Source organism: Anas acuta, chromosome 1 (genome assembly GCF_963932015.1).
Source record: "Anas acuta chromosome 1, bAnaAcu1.1, whole genome shotgun sequence".
In the NCBI taxonomy this organism is placed as follows: Eukaryota; Metazoa; Chordata; class Aves; order Anseriformes; family Anatidae; genus Anas; species Anas acuta.
The window spans coordinates 144,762,712-144,785,440 of NC_088979.1; the positions used below are offsets into that span (position 1 = coordinate 144,762,712).

Here is a 22,729-nt window from a genome sequence, read left to right on the forward strand (position 1 = left end):
AGGGTCTGCCCACATGGAAAATGTGTAAAAATTCTGTGGGAAGGTCAGCAGCACAGCAGGGACTTTTGCCTCTAGTCTAACCACTTGCAGCAAGCACCTGGAGCACTGCTGCATGGTGATGTTTAAGGGATGGGCATCGCCAGCATTAATCTGGGGTCTGAGAAACTGGAGGGGTTGGTTAGGGGACTCTACTCCAATGACTCCAAGCACAAGAGGTAAATTATGCACTTATGCCTCCGAGGACACTATTAGTGGTGTTGCAAAGCTACGCTCAAAGCTGCAGAACAATGACTTCTGTGCCACGGATGCCAATGAAACTTGATGTCAGCATGTTCTAGTAAATAAAGAGATTTTGGCTTTAATACACAGAAAACAGTGTTTGCTGAAATTTCCCATGTAACGCTTGCTGAGATGGTGAAGCCAGTTCCTCCTGGGAAAGCACATTTGCTTTATTGTCTGCAGGTAAATGCTCCGTTGGCAGACATCTGGGGGGCCCAGACCCATTTCCAGCTACCTCTGTGTGAATGCAGTGGGTGCAGCTTGGAATTAGTTTTCTGTGCAATGACCTGACTTAGAAAAACAGCCAACCAAACATTTCTGCCTACTTTGGACAAAATAGGGACTGTGATTGCCAGAGATACAGCTGAGTGTGAGATGATGGAGGAAGTAAGTAATATTATTAGCACAATTCCCATTAAAAAATATGTGGAAACACTAATTATTATACAGGAACAAAATGGACATGTGAAAGTCTTCCAGGGTCTGAAAAGTCTCAGTAAAGAACCAGGAAAACCTCCCACAGCCCATTAAAGGGCTGACACAGCTGGTAAAACTCACCATGTATACACAGGTAATTTAGGTGGTTTGTTTGGCAGTGAACATGTCGGAGTCCTCTGCTTATCTTTGTGTGGCTGTACATGGGTTGCCATCACTTTATGCACACAGTGGGACACAAGCAGCTTGGGTATTTGCTTGAGATTGTCACATCCAGCACACGATGAGGTACGTGATCTTCTCCAAGTCCAACAGAGCAGAGGGGAAGGGTGCAATGAGTGAGATGTTTCCCCAAGAGGGGTGGGCAGCCCCTGGATCTGTGGGTCCATGGCCACACAACAGCATGTCCCCAGTCAGTGCCACAGAGCCACACAGCATGTGAAAGGCTCCTTGCACTAACGCCGATCCTGAAACGTCACTGAGGATTGATTTAGAACGGAGGATAAGGTCTGAAATCTATGACTTTGTTAGTGAGCATCCCTGTCACTGTTGTGCTGTCAGGCTTTTGTCACTGGTATACACGGATGACGGGAGCTGGACAAAGCACGGAACAGAGCTCTCAAAAGCCAGTGGCTCTCTGAGTGCCCTGTTCGATCGCTTGGGCTTGTCAAAACCTCACAGTTCACACTGAAACTGAAACCGGTGGCACAGCTCCAACAAATGCATCAGGTCGTCTGAGCTCAGCTGAGTCCTGCCTCGCAAGTAGATGAGGGAACCTCGACGAAGCATCAGTTGCCAGGTAGTTCACTGTAATGAAATGTATATCCTGGTAATTTTGGAATAATTGTATCTTAGGTTAATAACCACCAGTATCTTCCTTCACCAAGTTTATTTAATCCATGACATAGTTACTGTGTCTTAAACAGAAATCACCCTCAAGGTATCATCTAATTATCTTCTCATCATTCTGCAAATCTGCTTCGTATTACCAATAATCTTATTACTACAACTGCAACACTCATTAAGCAAACAGAGGACAATAAAAATATATACAGAAGTCGTAATCAAATTGCATTGAAATCTCACAATGAGTGATGGATAATTTTGGAGCAGATTGTTCTCATAGATTATTTCCCAAGAAAGGTTGAAATAGCTCAAGAAAATCCTATTTCAATTACAGGGCTCTCTTCTAGAGTCTGGCATTATGTGACTTGATGACCACCAAAAGGCACAGCTAGGACCAGAAATGGTTGCAGAGCCCACCCCATGTGAGTGGCCCACACACCAGTCCCAGCACAGGCTGGCCCCAGAGGGTGCCAGAGACAAGATGAAGCCGAACTCTGTGCCTGTGATCCAACATCTCGTGGGTTCATCTCACACTTCTTGGTGGTGTCCTGGATGGTCTGGCCTGGGACTGGGAAGCCGTTGCTTTCTTCTTGACAGGCAGCAGCTCCTGATTTTGCACTGAGCACAGCAAAATCACAGAGGAGTTCTGAGCCATCCATGTTTAAATCATCTGAGGCCTGATCCTCAGCTTCTGAAAGGCGATGGAAATACATTCACGAAGAGCAGACAGCCAGATTTTCAAGCTGTTATTGCCTGTCATCCACGCCTGGTTATATTTAGCTGGTGCACCTGCACGGAGCCACTTGAACGTGTATCAAAACAATTCCCGTTCCTAGCTTTGATCCATACTGTCTGGTCCAACAACAGACCATCATCTGTCTCACTGGTAAAATAAATGCTGACAAACTTGAGTTTTTTTGTTTGTTTGTTTGTTTTTGTTTTTCAGCAGCAAACACACAGAAATATATTTGGAACATTTTATGGGTGCATTGCACACCTGATGGAAACATTTATGACTTTTTCTTCCTTGGGTATATCAAAAATATCCTCATCCAACTTGACTATTTTTATCAATTCCACTCCTAAATACAATGTTCACTTTGGCACAGAATTTTTTTCCTGAGTATCACAGATGAGTCCATGAACTCTTTGCTACTCTCAACCAAATGGCTGAAAAAGAAATCCACCCCTTGAAGTAAAGTAGGTCCCATTAAACGAATGGGGAAATAGTAAGTTATGTGCGTGTGTGTGTGCAAATTACTGCATGGGAGAGAGCCAAGGCAGAGAGAAGTGCCTGCATTTAGTTTGGACTCCAGAGAGGTTACCAGTCACTGCCTTTTTGTGCTGGCCCAGCAACTTTCTACTTTGTATTCATCCAAACAGTTGAAATCCCATTCTGTTTTAATATGCAAGTACACAGTTACATTTTTCAGTAAGGTGAGCAAAAGGACAAAAAACAAAGTTTGTTTTTTTTTTTTTTTTTTTTTTAGAAATACAGAACTCTCCCTAATCCATAAAGAAAGAATAAAATGGGAAGCTGGAGGATAATATTCTACTCCTTGTGGCATAAATGCTTGTAAGTCTCTTGTCCCTTTCCCACTTGTGTTATGTGACCCACCTCTTTGGGCCACACTTGCTTAAATCCATTTTTTTTTTTTTGTGGAGAAATGCCCCACAGGTGGTGTTTGAAGCCACCTTCAGGAGAAATGAGGGGGGTCGCAGGGCACTGGGTCTCCCACCTATGTTGTTAGATAGCAGGGCAAGTCTTGCAGTGCCTGAGGAGCAACACGAGGTGAGGGCTTGCCCCATGAACCATGCCCTGCACCATGCATTTCTACTATTTGTTCTGCTGTCACATTGCCTGGGCTCAGTCAGGAGACACAAAAATGCAAAAAAAAAAAAACAAAAACAAAAACAAAATTTAAAAACAACAACAGTGACCCTGCTTTAGCGCTTGCTGTGTGATTAGCAGAGATCTGCCAGCATGGCTCCCCAGGGCCTGCAGGAAATCTCTTTCTAGCCCACTTTCCTCGCAGCTGCAGGGAGAGACAGGGGCAAAGAAATACCTTGTGAGCTCCTGGTGTGGTTTGCAGGTTTAGAAATGACCTCGAAGATACTGGAATTTAGTAATGTGGTTTCTCCAGCCAGCCTCTTGGTGGGGTGGAAGCTGAACAGCAGCCCATCGGGAGCAGGGTTTGCCCTCAACCTCCTCTGATCTCTATGAGCAGAAGGCGAGCGTTTTCCGAGCTGGCAGGAGTGAATGTGACAGCAAAGGAGAAATGAGATGGAAGGAGGATAAAGGCCTGCACACAGAGGTGACACCCGTGAGGGTAAAGCTTGCTAGCTGAGGCCTTCGTTTGTTGCTACAGCGTGCGCTATTTGTGACTGGATGCAGAGAGCAGGGAGGCAATAAAAGGCTTTTTATTTAAGGCTCTGACACTCCAGGAGAAAATGAGGAGAAGAGAGGTGCTAAAAGAGAAATACATGGCTTTTCATTTGTCCGTCCTCTCTCATCTTCCTTAACATTTATGGCATGAACTTGCTCAGTTTAAGCACCTGCCAGCAAAAGTCTGGCCCTGGGGAAGGTGGGGAACCCCCAGGCCAAGCGTGGGCAGATGCATTGGTGCTGCCTGGGGGTGTGGGGCTGCTCCCCGGCTCCTCAGGCACCTAAGCCAGCAAACCCAGCACACACTCCCCTGAACTGCCCTCACCTGGCCCTGCAAGCCTCTGGGCCACAGAAACACTCTCAGAGTTCTCAGATAGATGAACGTGTTGCTGATAAATGTGCAGCTCAAGTCGAGCTCGGCCGAGAAGTCACAAGCCTGGTGTCAGTTCACCCCTTGTGCCTGGCAACATGGCAGCAAGGCGGCCCTCATCGCCCTCCCTGGCGGACTGCAGGAGAGGCCTCAGCCCCGGAGCAAGGCCTCCAGGCATGGCGGAGCCCAGCGTCAGGACATAAGGCACCTGTGGGGAGAAGGGCAAGGGCAGCTGAAAGGGGACAAAGGTGTCACCCGGGACACACAGCTGCCACCACCTGTGTCTGCCGACTTGGCCAGGGCTCACGGGAGGCTCGCATCTTTGTGGAAAGAAGCTGGGCTCCGAACATATATTTTTAGCCAGGTTTCCTAAGGAAGCGAAGAGTCTGTCACTTCTCGTCTGCCCATCTGTCCCTGCCAACCTTTGAATCTGCCGGCTACTTGCAAGCAAACCTGATGGAGCGTTAGAAGTCTGGCAATCACGTGGATTTCTCATTGTGAGAGCGGGTAGCTGGGAAGAGCTGGGGAATGGCAGGCGATGCACGAATACCCCTCTGACAGGGATGGACAGGAGGACTCAGAGGTCACCCCTCCTGTTTGGAAGCTCCTTTCCAGCCTCTGCACGTGGTGCTTCCTGCCACAAGCACATTGGTAGAGAGCTCCCAAAGGGAACGTGCTCAGCTAAATGAAGCAGGAACTGCGGCCTGTCAGAGACACATCCAGCGTGGAGCTGGAATACCTGCACTTTGTGTGGTGCACAGAACGACTTGCTTCACTCGCAGCCCCCGTTCCTCTGACAAGCGCGCAGGAAGCTTGTAAGGAAACACGACAGACAAGGAGGAAATCTGTCGTGCTGTGAAGGTGGAAGCGCTTCGCCTACCAACCCAGGGTGTGTGCAACTCCACGTGCCTACTCTTGCTATAACAGCTTTGCCTGTGTGGTTTATTCCCTTCTCTCACCCTTTGGCTGTCTCTGCTTTTCCAAATGGCACACTCCTTAGGGCAGGGTCTCTCTCCACGTCTTTACGATGAGTTCCCGGCGTGTGTTTTGAGCACTGCTGTGAACGGTTAGTAAAAGCCAAGGCAAGATCCCTGGTGCCTCCACTTCTGTACAATGCTGCCCATAATACCACCTCACCTTTGACTGAGAGGGTTGTCGGTGGGGAGATGGGGGATGGATGATGTCCCCAAGCTGAGCCGCAGTCTGTGATGTCTCTCTGAGCATATCGCTGGCTGAACACATCTCCTGCCTCTGGGCATGCCCTCGGGCCACCAGCTCATCCCCAGGTGCAGAGCTGAGCTCTTCCAGAGGACATTGCTGTCACAGAGCTGCTGGCTTCACTCTGCACAGCCGGCTGCCATTGAGGGCCTTGCTGCCAGGGACGGCCACTTCACACTGCAGAACTGAGAAGACCAGGGAGTGATCTGAGTATGGGAAGAAATAGCAGGGAATGAAGCAATCAAGGGGAAAGGGTGTTTTTTTATAAGGAAGCAGCCTTTGTAAGTCCACAGCAGTCGTGGGACACATCAGGCATGCTGGGGACAAGCACACCAGTTTGCTTGGGGTGGGCTCACAGGCTGACAACATCACAGCTGAGCTGGTGCAGCTCTTCCACTTCCCTTCGATGCAAATGAACAAAACCATGCTCCCTCTGGGCAGGGAGGGAGGGCGAATTTTAGTAAATGTGGCTTGTTAGGTGGTCTGGTTTTGGTCTCTGCAGGAAAAGAGCTCAGCCTTGACTCTTTAGAGGGCCCCTGGGGAAGAGCTTGATAATGTAATGGGATAATGAGTGTCGAGCTATAAAAGCATTTCATTACCAGCATCCTCACCCCATGCCGCCCCAGTCTGTTGCAGTTATCATGTGCTCCTGACAAGAAAGGTCACCGTGAGATCATTTTGCCTCTGAAACGGAGCGGCTGCATTTCAGCGAGAGGATCTGTGCTCCTGCCTGGGTACAAAGCGTTAGCAGACACCCCAAAGCCAAGGGGATGCTGTGCTTTGGGGTGCTGCTCAGGTTCAGAGTGAGAGCATTCACTGATTTGAAGGATTTTGGTTGTTGCCTCTTGTCCCTGCCAAGGCTCTGCTGCATGGCAGACGGGTAAATATCTCTCCTCGACCTACTTTTCAATACTTTCCTTTTTATGCCAGTAGTTATTTCCTGTCACGACCAGGTGGTATAGACAGCGGTACTTTTGTTTGGAGGTGATGGTGCTAATTCAGAGCCAGGGTTCAACCACGAGGACTGGAGCTCCTGCTGCACATCCCAAGTTGTGGGCTGGGGAGCACAGGTGCCTGTGCAATCAGGAGGCAGCATCCCGGTATGGCAGCCTCGGCCCCTGTGTTCCTGATGGAGACAGCTTACCTACAGGGAACTTGTGTGAGGCTGGAAGAGTTATTTAAATCCCTCCCTGCACCCTTTCCTCAGCAGGGAACTACACCTAATGAGCCTTCCCTTCTCTTCATCTCTTTCTGCTTTGCCTACAAGGATCTCAGGCTCCTGCGCAGCCCAGGAGGGTTAAAATTCAGCCTTCACATGACCACTGTGAATCTGGTGTCTTATGCATATGTCTTTCCAGAAGCCAGACCTTTCCACAACAGTGCCTCCAGCTAACCCTTCAAGGTGCAGCTGGCTCCTTCCTCTCACGTTCTTCCCCCTCCCCAAAAAACACCAAGCAGCTGAGCCCTGTGCCCCTGTGGCCACATTGACAGAGCTTTCCCTGCCATGGCTGCTGCAGAAGGGGGCACCTGGTTTCCCCCTGGCTGCAAGGGCAGCACTGCAGGCTTCCATTTTTAGCACTGAAGAGTCACGTTGCTTCTGCTGATGGCAGAGAGCGAAGACCTGAGCAGCCCCAGTCACTGGTGTTTGCTTCTGGCCAGGGAGGTTTCACTGAGTCGATGTGTTTAAGCTGCAGCTGTGCCTGGCAGCACCTGCAAAGCTAGGAAAAAAGAGGAAACTTTTTATCAAAGGGGTTTAATCGTGCACAATGATCACCATGCCGCTGTACAGCCTTCTTTCTCTTTGTTTGCCTTGTGGGTTTGCCATTTCTGCACCCACTGACTGGCTCTTTCCCCTTACTGCTCTGTTCAGCCCCACAGGGTTTATGTACAGGAGCAGGCAGGTTGCGAGTGCTGGCTCTCTCAAAAGATGGCAAAAACAGGTGCATTCTCCAAGTTCTGAGTTCTGTCCATCGCCATGGCTGTTGAACTCATATCTCACTTCCCCAGCCACTTACGGGAAAAGCTAGAGGAATTCATGCCAGTACCAGAGAGATTTTTGACTGAATATTTTTATGTTCCTTTATGCTTTTTATGTACCTCCCTGGTGGTGGGAAGGACTCCATCTTACAAAATGCAGGATATTGTTTTTTGTCACAACCACCCAAAATCTCTTGCTAAAACCTATTCAGCTCAGAAAGAACTATCAGGTAGAAAAGCATGCCAGCTGGTAGGATGCTTTAGGTGCATCCTTATATTTGGCTGTCAGGTCAAAACACCCAACACATACAATCTCAATATTTAATACTGTATCCAATAAAATAAACACATCTTAAAAATCTTTTGCCTGCCTATTTTTTTTTTTTTTGTTTTGTTTAGTTTTGGCAATAGTTTAGTTTTAGGTTAATTAATTTAAAACTCATTGTTTAAAAAATTAAAAAGTTGTACTTCTCCATTTGATCTACTCTTTTGCTTTCCCTCTGCTATGATAGCTGAAAGCACTTTTGTCCATTCCCCATCTGGGATAGTTTTACACCCTTACATGCTATGAATACCCTGATCTTTGGCCATTTAACCTGGGACACCTGAGTAGTTTTACACTCAAAACTGCATAGAAATGGGCACCTGACTCATTATTGCTGCACAAGTGCAAGGAGGAGACAAGATTACCAGCACAGTGCTGTGCCTGACGGGTTTCCCAAAGCTGTGGTTCACAGTGTCATACTGTGTTTCTGACCAGAAGACATCAAATCATTATTATCTGTGCCCACACCACATGAGCCCCCCACCTTCCTGCTCTGTTCTTTGTCCTTCGTTGGGGGGAGGCATGGCGAGAGGTGGCTGGTCCCCTCCAGACACAAGCAGACACAGCCGCTTAAAACACACAACATGATTTTTTTATTTATTTAGTCAGTTTACATTCCACAATTGACAGTTTACTTATTTATTTTTTTTTTAATTTTCCATGAACAGGTTGTTTAGTTAGTTACCAGACGAGATTTTATCGATGGAAATACAGTATTCTTTGCCAATTTGGATAAAAAATGAAACCAACCAAACAAAATCAAAACAAAAGGAAAATCGTAAGATGCAGCCAGTTTTTTGGCAAAGTCCTGTGACGCTTTCTGCAACTTTTGCCATTTCAAAGTCACAGGCTTTGTCAATTCCCCGTGTTAGTTCCCTGACCTCAACCCTGCTATAAAATTAGTTATCCTTCAGGGCCACGGTCCTGCAAACACCAATGCACATATGCAAATGCCCGCGTGTCTGCAGATTAGCACCTTGGATTAACGGAGCAAGAATTTTGGGTTTGTGTCATGTTTAAACAACTTCTGTTCATCTCTTCTGCAATAATTTACAGGAAGAAATGGAGAGTACAATACATTTGATAAGATGTAGCATTCCTTGTGAAATTAGCCAACACAATCGCATTTTACCAGAACAGCCTAATGCAGTAATCATTTGCTGTTAAGTTTTTGTTAGCACCAATGGCCACAGGAGCCACATTGCCTCTTGCAGCAGTGCAGAAGGGAGACTCCTGCAGTACATGCCACCCTCGATTACTTCCGACAGCTGGATGCTACTGTCCCAAACACATTAAACTCTTTGTTTGTTGGCTAAAGGTGGTCCTCTTGGTTGAAATACTTCAGACAGATTGCACTGCATATACAGTTCAAATGTCCTTGACAATGCCTGAAACATTATCAGAAATGAACACATTTTGGGAATTTCCAAAGACTCTAAAGTTTAGTACATTTTAATGTAATTCCCAGTCTAGCAAAGCAATTAGGCATGTGCCTAGCTTTAAGCATGGCGATAGTATCATTAATGGGACATTCATGCTTGAAATTAGGCAAGTGCTTACATGCTTTGTGGGATCAAAGCTTTGTAGCAGTGCTCTGATGAAGTCGGGATCTCCCGAGTGTCCTAATCCTAGCATCCACATTTACAGCCACTGCAGATTTGGATAAACCAGCTACAGTCTGGATTTTCAAAAGTGCTGAAAACAGAAGGCCCACCTGCAGCTAATGGAAGTTGTGAGGGTGCAACAAACCACTAAACATCAGGTCTTTTCCCCGGCTTTTGGTTCCCTACCTCTAAAATGGCTGTAACACCTACCTGCCTCTGAGAGGCCTGGTGTGACTCGTATTTGTAAAATTTTCTGAAGAGAAAATATGCCAGGAAAATGCAACCTATCAGTGCATTTCTCTGAATAAGCCTGAGTTGTGTGGCATTCTAGGTCTTTTCTAATCCAGCTTTGATACGTATGTATTGCACTTAGAGGAAACATAAACATCTGGCCAAGATGCATTCACATGACAAATGTCTTGTACCAGTCATATCATTTCACTTGGGAATGCCCTAGAGAAGTGCTGACATGATTCAGTTTGCAGGCATTTAAGTGAATTATTATGCTAAGTCTCCCAAACTGTCAGTTAGAGAAAGTGGTGACTGCAACTTTTGTCATCACTGAAGGAAGGAGAGGTTCTGGGACTTGTTTCAGTGCCTCTCAGCAGAAAGATGTTTTTCCTTAAGGAACAGAGGACTGACAAGGGAGTGACAGAAGGGGAACCCTCCAAAAATGTTTGGTCGGTTGGTAGGTTGTGTACTGTGGCAGAAGAAACTCTAAATGTGAGATGCACTAGCTGTGGATGGAGTCTGATCTGAGGCCTGTGCAGAAAGCCCGGGCCTTCACACAGATGTGCTCCTCCATGGCTGTAGGACCGTGTGATGGCACAAGTGTGAGACAGCGAGGAGTCGGCCCCACAGAGCTGAAGTGGCCAAATGGTTCATGAAACAGGGTGGGATGCCTTACTGCCCCGATGTGAGACGGCCACGTGTGCTGGGCCCGCTCTCCTGCCCACTGCTGGGATCGCCCTGGTGCCAAGGCCTTGCGGCCATCCCACCGGAGGCCATGTGCTCACCCCCTGCTGCAGGGTCACAGGACCGATTATGGCTTTCATTCAGAGGTGAAGTTTTTTTAATTTATTTAAAGAGAAGGTAGAGCATTCTCCAAGAATGTAATCCAAATGCAGTGTGGAATATGCAGCACCGAGGGCGGTGCACATGGCTGGATGCACAGGGCTATGGTAAAGAACAGCAAAGAAAGCTAAACTGGGACAGAATCACCCCACAGAGCCTCCCTCCCAACTGATGTTGCACAGAGCCGTCACTGCCTTTGAAAAGGAGGTTTTCTTTGACATTAACCCTCCATAAAGTCTGCAAAACCCTCATGGGACTCAGTGAACTCTACAGCAACCTCTGAGTTCCACATCCCAGGACCATCCCCATTCCTCTCACAGAGAGAGAGGGAGAGGAAGACAATGAAATTTTGTGACCGTTCTCAAAAGTCATGAAGAAAATGGTGCTGAATCCTTAAATTTGATTTATTCTCAAGCTTCTCCTCATTTCCAGAGTTCACTCTTAAAGCCTTTATTTCTTTTTCACAGACATCTCAAATAACAAAACAGTCACATATGCAAGAGTCGGTACGGAATGGGATTTAGAGATAAACGTCTTTACAGGAAGCATCTCTATATTCTCACACAGAGAGGAAAAGGGAGAAAGAGATATACACATCTGACTCCTCAAAAGAGGGAAAGGGAGAACAGGAGAGGAACGTCAGGATGAAACAGTACAGATTAGACAAGGAGGTACTGTGCTGAAAAATATCTTTTAATCCCTGGAACTCAGTTTTATCTCCCACTTTCTTGCTGAAGTCTCTCCCTAAGTATTGGTACACAATATTGAATATTTACTTTGTAGGTCCCTGCAGGCCATCTGAAGTTCTTCTTGCCATAACCCTAACAGCATTTCAAAAAATAAATTCATTCTGAGAGATGGGTGAGCATTTTCAAGTTCCTGACTTCACTTTAGCTGTGGAAATAAATAGTAGTGACCATCTGTTGCCACCACAGCCAAAGTTCACTCAGCCCTGGAGTTCTCAGAAATGGGTTTAATTCCTCCATTCCCCTGACTGTGTTTATTTTATTCAGGTAAAATATGGGAATATACAAGCACTTCAAAGTTCTTATACTGGATTAACTTGCTGGTCTTTCCAACTTGGTGTCAATACATGATTCCAGATTTCAGCTCTGAGAGACTCCCACCATGAGATGGAGATGCATGTTCAGCCTTGTCAGAGCAGCTTTCTGAATAATACAGTCACAGTTCATTCTCTTGTTGAGTCCCTGGTTCAGTTTTTTTGAGGACAACTATAATCCCAACAATAAGGGATGAAATTGCAATCTCTTTAAGCTCCATGTAAGCTGTTTGTAAAGCAGTTGTTAACATTGAAAAAAATAAAATAAAATACCCAAACAGTACCTTGGAGGGGATTTTTTTTTTTTTTTTTTGATGCTCACTACCAGCTAGATGACATTTTCCAGGCTAGTTTGGAGATGGAGCAAGAAAGTAATCTCTGAGCAGCTTAGATTTTCAAACTTTTAGGATGTAAATTCACTCATTGCACTGGTTCAGCAATGCCCAAACTGGCAGGGAATGGTGGAGAGTTCAGACCAAAGGTCTCTGACCTCCAACATCGGGGCCATGCAGTGGTCTACAACTGGAGGCCACCATAAGGAACCTGCTACAAATGAAGTTTCCAAAGACTGGAGCAAGCCCTATCCTTTGCAGCCATGTTGCAGTTTGGGGTGGAGAAGGCTGCTGTGAACATCTCCTTTTGCTGCATGGTGCATGGTGAGCACCACAACTGATCTCCTTATGGATGTTCTTCTGCACAAGATCCTTGGGTCATCCCACTGGGATTTAAGATCTTTTAAAATAGGGGAGTGGTCACTCCATGGGGGGAGAAGGAACTCCAAAACTGGGTCAGATCTCAGTTCTCAGTTACCACCTAGAAGCAACTGTCTCTCTTCATTAACTATACAAGAAACCAAGGCAGACAAGACCATCAACACCAACAGCTCAATTAAGTGCCTAAGGTTAATGGGGATGGATTCAGGTCAGAAAATCCAGGCCTTTGTGTAATTTGACTTCATCCACGGAGATCCTCCTCACAGACATACACCTAGTGCAGAAGAAGAGCATCTGTACAAAGGACTTCTTGGTAGAGGATAAGTGAGTCTTAGAGAGCTGATGTGGAACAGAAATTCTGCCATGGCTTTTAAAGTCCATTTCTCTTCCTTAGAGAAGCCCTTGAGACCCAGTCCTGCGACTGGATATATGTGTATGGGTGTGCATACCACTGACTGTAGCGAGATACCCCTCCTAGACTGGTGCAATGGCAGAATCAGGGTTTTCCTGGGAAATAATACTTTTTCCTTTGTTTTGATTTGAATCTGAGATACATGAGGATTGTGAAAAAGAAACAGCCCTCTGCCTGAAATTCTGTACATCGACCTCAGGTTCCTTCAGGCAGTCATGAGTCTATGGACATTTTTCATAAATTTACAAAGATGTATACATATATATACATATATACATGTATATCTGCATCAGCCTATGGGCTACAATTACCACTGCATTATTCCAGCCACACATGAATATAATGGTTGTGTTTGTTTGTTTGTTTGTTTTACAAAAAGAGATTGGTATAAAGTAGGAGTGACTTAGTAGCGACTGTTCCTGCGTCTATGCAAAAGATCCTGCAGCAGGCTGACATACAAATACAGCCCCCCTAGCCTAAGTCCCCCATCACATCTACACATAGGTAGGACCCAGTCTTACAGTTTGAATGAAACAAACTTCTCATTGATTCCAATTACCTGTAATCAAAGGGAATTTTACTTGAGAAGGAACTGCAAGTTCAAGCCCATTTTAGGGACAGTTTACAGCTTTCAAAGTTGTAACCTCTGCCATACAAAGTCACAAAATGCTTTAAAATAATTTAAGTTACTGCAAAAAAATATCTTCAAAAGTCCCCAAATAGGCATTTTTACGTAAGTCGGGGAAGTTTTGTCCTGCACAAGATCAAACAACAAATACATGAATATAAACACGTTAAGCGATGGAAATTGCCAAGTAAAAATAGTAACAGTTTAAATTAGATGTCTGTGATTGTTGTCGGTGCCCAGGAGTTATAAATAATTCAGTACCCTCTTACCAAATAGTCTAAGGCTGCACTTTTATTTTGTTTTTATGACTACTTGAACTTTTTTCTTATGATCTATATTGTTAATGAAAAATCCTTCACAAAAAACTGTGGCGTTATGCTTCAGACGGATGAAGACTATTCTTGAGATAAAATATTGCAAGAGCTTAAGCAAATCAGGAGCTTGTGTGTTGGGTGTTTTTTTGTTGTTGTTGTTGTTGTTTTGTTTTTTTCATTGTATCAGCACCAAGAGCATTTAGTGTTTTACTCCTAATCACTGCCTGAACAGGAATTGGAGGCTGCAGCTCTTTTGTGCGCCAGACCCCAGGAGACTGAGCCCAGTCTGATTGATGCTTCTTGGTGTCTACATCGGTTTGAAACTGGAGTGAAAGCCGCATGCCACACAGCTTTTTGAAGACGTGACTCTTCCAGAATTGCTGTTGCTGCTTGGGAATTTCCGACCAGCTGGCAAAACAACAAGGCCACTTGAAAGGAATTGCCTTTGCAGCGCTATTCCTGTGCTCCATTGCCGCAGGTAGGGCACGGAGCCACGGGGATGTGAAGCTCCCTGCTGCACTGGGCAGCATTACCTGCGGCCGTGGTGCTGCCAGCAGCCCGCACGAGGCCTCTGCAGAGGACAGAAGTAAGACTCAGGCGGCACGGCGCTGCCTCTCAGTACAGCAGGATTTCTACCTTAGGGGACTGCAAACTTTTCTGAGTTGGAGGTGATATGGTGCACTTTTTTCTCTTGCGACTAATGTGAACACTGACCATCTGTTTTAGAGAAACACCTTGCAACAGTGGGTTGCAAGAGCCAATCTTGCAAATACCAAGGCTCTCCTGGTGGGATTTCGATTTTATTTTCCTGTAGCCTTACAGTTCAGAAATCAAATCCCACTTGTACCACACCGGCAGTGTTTACTGCCAAGGTCTGTGGCACTAGAAGGTAGTAAGGACTTGTGGGCACAACTGCATTTTCGGAGGTAGAATTGCTAGCTCAGGACTGGCTGGATACAGAAGTAGGTCTGTAGAAACCCTGTATTTAAGAGCACTGATGGTCGGCTCTGGAGAGTCTTGCTGTGATGTTTCAGGATGTTACTGCCCTGAGCTGTTGTTCCCTGCCCCTCCTTTTGCTGGATGTATCTGTCCAAAGGCAAAGCAGGCAGAAAGAAAGACATACGCGTGTCTCAGCTGCTTCCTTTCCCTGCACCTCTGGGATCAGAACAACATTGGCAACTCTTTCCTAAATATCCAAACACAGGCTAGTGGTGAATATCCAGTTCATCCCAGCTGTATGGTGCCTCCCCACTTCTCTTTAGCAGATAGCTTCTGTGTGATCTGCACACACAACCTAACACCTGAATTGCATTGCAACTCCTGAGTTAAGTACAAAAGAATAGAAAACAAAGTATTATGCTGCATTTTGCAATGTATTTCCTCTCCATATAGTACACGTATTTACAGGTTACTAGCACCCACATCATGAGGGGTATGTATGTGTGTGTGTGCCTAAGGAAGGAGGGGAGTGAGGGTGTCCGTGTATACACCCTACACTAGAAAACTTTTGAAGTTGTTTTCTGCCACTGCAGGAGTGTTAATCAGTAAAAGAAAAATACAAAAGTCCCTGCCCTGTCAGGGACTGGCAATTCAGGCTGCTGATGCTGTGGGTGACATCGGATCGTCCTTGTGTAACTCAGCCAATGCCCATCAGGTCTGACTTACAGCAACTGGTTTCCTTTTTTTTCTCTCCCTACCTTCCTCTGGAGATAACCTATCTGAGTCTCAGTTATTTTCACTGCCAGTCTTTCCTGAGCAAGGAAGGACAATTGATCTGTGACTCTGGAGTGCTTTACTTAAGGGGACCAGCATTTCATTTCCCTCTTGGGGCCTATATTGAGGCAGTCGTCCAGTCTCTTTCTCCAGGTTATACCCTAAATATGTGCAAGGCACACTGCAGTTAAATTGACAGCATTGTATCAGGCTCCAGTTCTCCCACTGATGTCAACAGGAAGCTTGTCAGAGCCCACTGGCACCAGCAGTAGGTTCTTTGTCCTAAAAAGCATTACAATCTCTAGCTATGGCTCTGAAGAAAGCTGTAGGATTGGGGTATTAGTGATTCTGGGAGACAGTGAGGCAGACAGGATGGAAACCATAAATCACAAAACAAAACAAACTGGTTTCTTCCTAAAGCTAAACGTTAGATGTCCATGTGTGTGAGCACGCATTTCATTTTCAGTGCTAACCAGGACAGCACTAAGGTATTTGTTGAGGCACCTGATCCAAAACTCACTGGAGCCAAGGTGAAGCTTTCTATGGGCTTCTACAGAATATGAATCAGATGCATTATATTCCTGGCTGTTACTGGAAATGGGGGGCTCTAAGTGTGGAGTTAAGCCCTGTTTTTATGAGCTTTCCAGCTCAGACTGGCAGAATCAAGATCTTATGGAGAGCCTGAAGTCAGCAACAAAATCAGGTTACTTTGAAACTTAGCCCCTGACCTTGGATATTCACTCATCACTAACCTTTACGTGCCTCATGCACACTTTTTGCTCCTTGTCTGTCCGTGGTGCCTGGCAATCCTTCAGCACTGTCTCAGCTTTTCACCTTGAGTCTTCCCTTGCTGACTGGATGAGCACAACAGGATTGGGCCATGGAAGCCATGCAAAACCTGGGGGCAAGGAAATGCAGTGTTGATACATGGGGCTGCTTTGTGGGAATGTGCCTGAGCTCCCCTATAGCCCTTCTGCGCCTATGTAGAGACACAAAGAAGAAAGAGCCTGAATAATGCATGTTTTTATTTAAGCTATACTTGGTAACATATTATTTCCTCTCCATTTCACTCCTGGCAGTTGGCTTGGCACTCAAGAATTAAGGACAGATTACAGTGATTTTCTTCTGAGTTCTGCTTATCAGTGGGGCTCCAGGGATGAGCCTGGTTCGGAGGTGCTGCATGGTGGGTAAATGGACAGCCATGGAGAGACAGGCTTCCAGGAACACTTGGGAATCTGAGATATCCCCTGCATATCAATCCTCTCCCTTGCCGGTGCTGTTTTATTCATCACCTGATGAACCACACAGCGAACGTGCCACAGCTAAAAGTGCTCCCACATGGCTCGCGTCTGCAGGAAAGCAGAATACCTGCACTCTCGCAGGTCTCTCCTGGGAGGACAGGATCCTCTGCTTAGAGGACTCTGAGGGTTTTTTGGTTTTCTTTTTCCTTTCATTTGTTACTGTAGCTGGCATAACATTTTCAAAAGTAATGACATTTTTTCAAAAGCAGTAATTCAAAGAAATTGCTCTTGGTCACCGGTGGCTTGTGATCCACTTGTGACTGTCCCTGGGGTAGCATAGAAAGAAAAAGAAAGCCCAACTAGAAATATAACTCGAAGTACTATTCTCTTCAGATCAGGGAAGATCAGTTGTGTGTTTGCAGAGAAGGAGAAGGCAGAGATGATATATACAGGCGGCCAGCATGAGTCAGGAATTTCAACACGCAAACAGCTTTAGCTTGAAGAAGGTGTCCTACACAGTCCAGAAGATACAGAGCACACGGACTCCTGCCACGTAGCCCCCTCACCTACACAGTGCAGGGGCGGGCAGCAGAAGGCCTTGTAGCTAACTCCCTGCCATCCCGGGACAGCCCCTGCAGGAGAGCTGGAGTACAAGAACCGCTCCTGTCGGAGAGAGGGAGTCCGAGCACCCGCTGACACATCGGGCTAGGGCAAGGGCGTCACATCAGCCACAAGGACAGGGTAAGGAAACAAGGACGGGGCTGGACTCTGTGGGAAGCTGAACATCACCCAGCAAAGCACATTCTTAACTTTAAGCATATGAATAGTCTACCGAAGTGAATGGGAGCAGTCACATGCTTGAAGTAAAGCACATGCTTAAACACCGCGCCGGGGCAGGCCAGAGAGACTGGGTCAAGCCCCGTAACGTGGGGACCACAGCTGACAGACCTGTAACTACTGCTCAAACTAGAAAACCAGACACTAGTCAGGAAGCTTGAATCTCTGCTCAGAAAGGAATTTCAAAGCCTCCCAGAAATGCAGAAATTCAGACTAGATGGGAGTGTGCTTTGGCTCAGGAGGGAAGGAGACACGAACTGTCACAAATCTGGATCTGGATGTCTTTTGAGTCAGCCCTGCAAAGATGAGACAACTGGTGCTTGGACAAATGGTCCTTCAGGGATCCAGCTTGAGATTAAGGTTATGCGTTCACCTGCTGCTTCAGGCACTTACACCCACAGTTTTTAACACAGTTCATACTCACAGAGGCCTTAGGGAGCCTGTGCTATAGCGAGTGGAAAATCCCAGACCTGGCCTAAAGATCCAGGGTTAACACTTCTCTGCTGTAAGGAAAAATAAACCTGTCTTTCTTCCACCATCGCCACGCACAGACCAGCACTCAGCTCGAATACAGCTTGTAAACCAACCAACACCTTCCAACCAACACTTCATCGAGGCAGAACTGCCTCCATGCCAGCCGCAGAAAGAAGATGTGACAGGCCATGAAGCAGCAAAATGCCTTCCATTGCTTTAAATCTTACTGCGATACCTCCTTCCAAACTCCTCCTGCAAGAGAGCACACCCTGTGCATGCTCAGGGGTCACACCAGGCTGCACCTTGTCACAGCAGCTCTCACACTGCTTCCCATGCCACAGGGCTGGATGGTGGACACCAGCTAGAAACCTCCGTGCCCTTCACCCAGGTCACTCAGGTATCAGTATTCACACGAAACAGCTTCCCTAACACACTCATAACTACAGAGGAGGAGGAAAGTTTGTGTTCAAAGATGTTTTAATCGATTACCAGTTTTCTAAAGCATTAACACCTTTGTGAGATTTTTTTTTTCCTCAAAATTGTTCATATTTTGAATTTTTTCACAATTTTTTTTACAGGTCCCTTTTGGTATTCAGTGTTTGGTTTTCTGCATTCAGTTGTAATTTAGCTTTCCAAGAGCTGTTTTTAGTTTTAATTGCCTTCTGCCCAATGGTAACTCATCAGCCTCCTTGCCTAGTGGGCACTTGCTTATTCAGTTTCAAAGTTTCCCAAAGCCACTCTGTTTGAAAACACAGCCAAGAAAAAAAAAATCCAATCTACTTTAAGAGAAAGTTTTTTCAAAAAGCTTACATTTTCAACATGAATAAATACTTAGTTTCTCCAGTCAGATCTAATGGAGAATGAAATGACCAAACTTTGCTTGCCAGCAGTGGCATTTCAGTGGCAACACACTGCCTTGGCAGCTGGCATTGGTGTGTCTCAGGAATTTGCAAATCAGAGAAGAGAAAAGCTAAGTAGCTGGGCAAGAGTGCAAGAAAACCAAATCTCGCCTACTCCAAAATGCCCTTCAGAAACTTGATTTCTTTGGGCACCGTTAATAAAGCAACATCATCACACAAGGTGTAACAGGGAGGGGAAGCAGGCCGGGAAGGGGAATGGCTGGCTGTGTGACTGGGCTGCATGACAATCAGTTGTTGGTTGGATTTTATTTTTTTTTTTAACAAGGCAAAATGCTGTTTCTTGCCAGCTGTGTAAATAGCATGATCTGAAGATTAATGCCTTTATTTCTGTGCAGCAGGCACAGTTTCAACTGGTTGCCTCCTTCTCCCGGTGAGTTTTTGTAGATTCAGGGGCTGCTTTTTATTGACTAACGAGGACTGATGGCATGCAGTTATTGTGGGTAAGAAAGGATTGCTGGAACTATCCCTGAATTAAGAGCATGTTGGGTCGGGTTGGTTGGGAGGGGGATTTTTTTGCTTTGCCCTGCCTCCCTTTGCATTTGTCGGTGGTGCCACTGCTCCTGCACACGGCCACCCCGTAGTCACCTCTCCCAGCTCCCTCTGGCCCTACACCACCTTCCCCTCAGCCACAGCTCCCCTGCACAGAGCTGCTGCCCTTGCAGCCAAGATGCTTTGCTTCCCCCAAAGGCTCTCATCGCCCTTATCCGTTCAGTTAGCTCTTCTGGGATCTGTGGCCTGAGGGACGGGAAGAGCAGAGCAAAGGGAAAAGGAGGCAATGGGAATAGGAGCATAGGGAAAAAGAGAAAGACCAAAAGAGAGAGAGAGAGAGAGAGTCCCATTTGCGGATTCACAATTATATCATACGAAGCTTGAGCTCATGGGAAATGGATCTCCGTTCTCTGCATCTGACCCTTTCCTTTCATCTGTACACAGTTCCCCCAGATGGAGAGCGGAGATGTCCAGTGAACTGGGGTGGTTTAGCAAAGACAAGATGTGGGAACGTCTCATTTGGCATACATGAACACAGCAAGAGGCGTCTCTTACTTCTCCCTTACAGACATTAGCTCCCCTTTTCTCCTCGGCAATGGCTTTTGCCCAGTTTGCTCAAACATCCAAAACGGAAACTCAACAAAATCCCAATCCAGTAGATAACTGGGAGGAACAATTGCCACGGCTCCCCCCACCTCCCTTCTCCCTGGTCAGTCTTCCCTTGCATCCGCCATCCTGAACTCTCAGATGCTCCGTGAAAAGCCAAAACCATCCAGAAATCCTCCGGAGGAGCCACGCTGCCTCAGACCTGACGGCTTTCCTTGCGCTTCTGCGGTTGCCTCAGTCTTGGGCCACAAACACAGCATGGATGGTGTAGTGGACAATCACACTGCAATGTTTTAAATTTTTTCTTTTTCTTAAAAATAAATAAATAAAAGAAGAAGAGGGAAGAAAAAGTTATACACACATGTATCACAGCATTTTCAGAAGGCCTTCGACTGCGTTTGCATTAGCAGTTCAGCCTCAGTTGTAAGCCTGGATGTAAGGCAGCTGGAAGATTAAAACCGTGTTGTTGGAGAGTCCGCTGAGATGTCCTCATGTTTGTTGTTGTTGTTGTTTGTTTTCTGTTTTTATTTCGTAAGATCCTGTTTTTAAATTATTATTATTATTATTTTCATCTGCTTGCTTCTTTCTAAAGTTTGGCAGGAAAGAGAAAATGCTTTTTTTGCTTTTCCCCACATCTTCTGTCCATTTTGTTTTCTGTGTTGTAAGTGAAGAAAAAAAAAAAAAGAGATCCCCAAAACAAGAAAAGGAAAAAAAAAGAAATAAAAAAGAAAAAAGAAAGAAAACCAACAGGGTAGGCTTCTGTCATTTTGTTTTAAGAAAGAAAAAGAAAGTGGGTGGGTTTCTGACAATGGCCTTGAGGAGGTACATCGTAGAGGTGGCTCAAATGCTTGATTTGTTTCTTTGCTTTCTGTTTGCGTTTTCCTTTCTGGCTGCAATGCACAGGCCTTCTGTCCCCCCCACCCTCCATGTCCCGTGCAGAATCTGCTTCCAGATCCCCCCACGGACCCCCTCTCCCCCTTCCCGGGTGGCAGCTGGTAGGTGCGACAGTAAGTTCGTTCGGCCTCTAAGGTATGGTGCTGAAGTTAGGAGTTGGATGGAAGAGCCACGTGAGAGAAAAGCTTTCCCACCTCTGTGAGAAAGAACGAAGCAACACAGAGTCCGGTGGAGATGTGAGTGCCGTGTTGGACTCAGCTCTACCTTGGCACTGGCGTTAATTTGAGATTATATATATATATATAATTATATATACATATATACGCATGTATCGGTATACATGGACATATATATATATATACCTGTGTGTGTGTGTGTGTATTTGTTTGCTATTTGTTTTAGCACACTGTCCCATTCTCAGGTCTAGATTTGGGGCAGTTGGTCCTGGGGACAGGTTGGACGGAAGGGGCCAGGGTGCAGAAGAAGCCAGAGATAAGAGTGAGGCCCAGGCCCCCCCACGCACAGAACATGGACCAGCCATAGCCGTGGCTGATGTCGTCGGGCAGTCCGTACAGGTAGCGGGGGTAACGGGAGAGCTCAAAGTTGATTCCAGCCACGCACGTGCACAGTGAAATGATGCAGAAGGTTCCTGGAGGAGAGCGGGAAGGGGAGAGGGAGGGAGGAAAAAAAGAGAGAGAAGTTAGAAGAGCGACAGACAGACTGCTTTCCAGGCTGCCGAGGGTTGGTGCAGTCAGCAGGGAAATACCTAAGGGAAGGCGTTCGCACAGAAAGGGGCTTAGTCTAGCCATGGGGAATGAACCGAGTGCCACCAGTGCCTCAAATATTGATCTGATGCTGTACAAAGAAACCTTAACTGTAGCATTTTTTGTCATTATGAGCACTCCCTCGGGAACCAGAATGCTTCACGAAACCATTTATTTTGCTGGAATTTTGCTTTACACAAATATGGAGTGAATCGTCATGTTTCAATAATATTTTTTTGGAGGAAAAAGGATCAAATTTTTGTTTAAATTCAGTTTTTCAGTGATGGATTTTATAAAGGAAAATATTACAAAATACTTGACATTCTGGCTTTGTTGAAACATACACTTGAAATGCCTTGGAGAGTTTTTTTTTCAGACTTTTTTTTCCATCAAAATCTTAAATGTTCCACTCTACTTGCCCTTTTGAAATGCCACTTCTCGAAACCATAAATACCTCACAAAATTTGGATTCTACCCTCTGCCTGACTCCAGTCCCAATCTAGATGCCCTCTGCAGTACTGGGGAAATCTTCAAAGCATCCTGTCCTTGTTTTCCATCTCTACAGCAATATTTCATTCCTTCCTGAGAGCACTGCCAGGACAGGCTTCATAACTCTGTCAAGCCGTAAGAGTTTTGGAAAGCCACACGCATCAGATGAGGCTGAACCTTAGCCCACCCAGATGAGTCTAATTTTGCTCTTTGGCCTCCAGCTTCAACACAGTTAAACTCCGGGCTCCTGAAATGTCACGGCTGCCACCTACACACCAAATAATGGATAGCTACAGACTCTGTGCACCCATCTCAGGAGATAACAACCGCAGTAAACACAAAGTTGGTTCCTTATTTTTTCCTCTCTAATTCCTCCCCATGTAGGCCTCCTTCAACCGACAGAAGGCCCTCGGCACAAATGGCGGCCTAAGGACTGGTGCTAGGGTGACACACACGCTGTTCGTGCACAAATAATAGCGTGCTGTGTGTGTTACCTGTACAGCATGTCCTGTCAGACCTCTGTTTGCTAAAAGCTGCTGGTGAGGAGTAGCCTAGTCTTCTTGGTCCTGCCCTAAGAGAGTGAAATCCCCAAAGGAATTCACGCTCTGCCTCTGAAAAGAGCAACAAGCTCTTTTCTTCTGGTACCTTCGCCTCCTTTACC

General features: G+C 46.1%; 1 protein-coding gene across 4 annotated transcripts in view; it reads right to left on the minus strand.

Annotated features, from left to right (window-relative positions):
* Window positions 1-404: 404 nt before the first annotated feature.
* Window positions 405-22,729, minus strand: part of TMEM178B (transmembrane protein 178B) — a 213,982-nt gene continuing 191,657 nt past the window's right edge. For 2 of the 4 annotated variants that reach the window (XM_068662998.1, XM_068662988.1), the window contains exon 6: window positions 8,407-21,464. In XM_068662998.1, coding sequence (XP_068519099.1) covers window positions 21,214-21,464 — 251 coding nt within the window. In that variant the 3' untranslated portion in view covers window positions 8,407-21,213. Of the gene's footprint in view, window positions 2,252-3,626; window positions 5,720-8,406; window positions 21,465-22,729 lie in introns of those variants that run through there. The other 2 variants (XR_011090242.1, XR_011090243.1) reach the window with 2 other exon arrangements.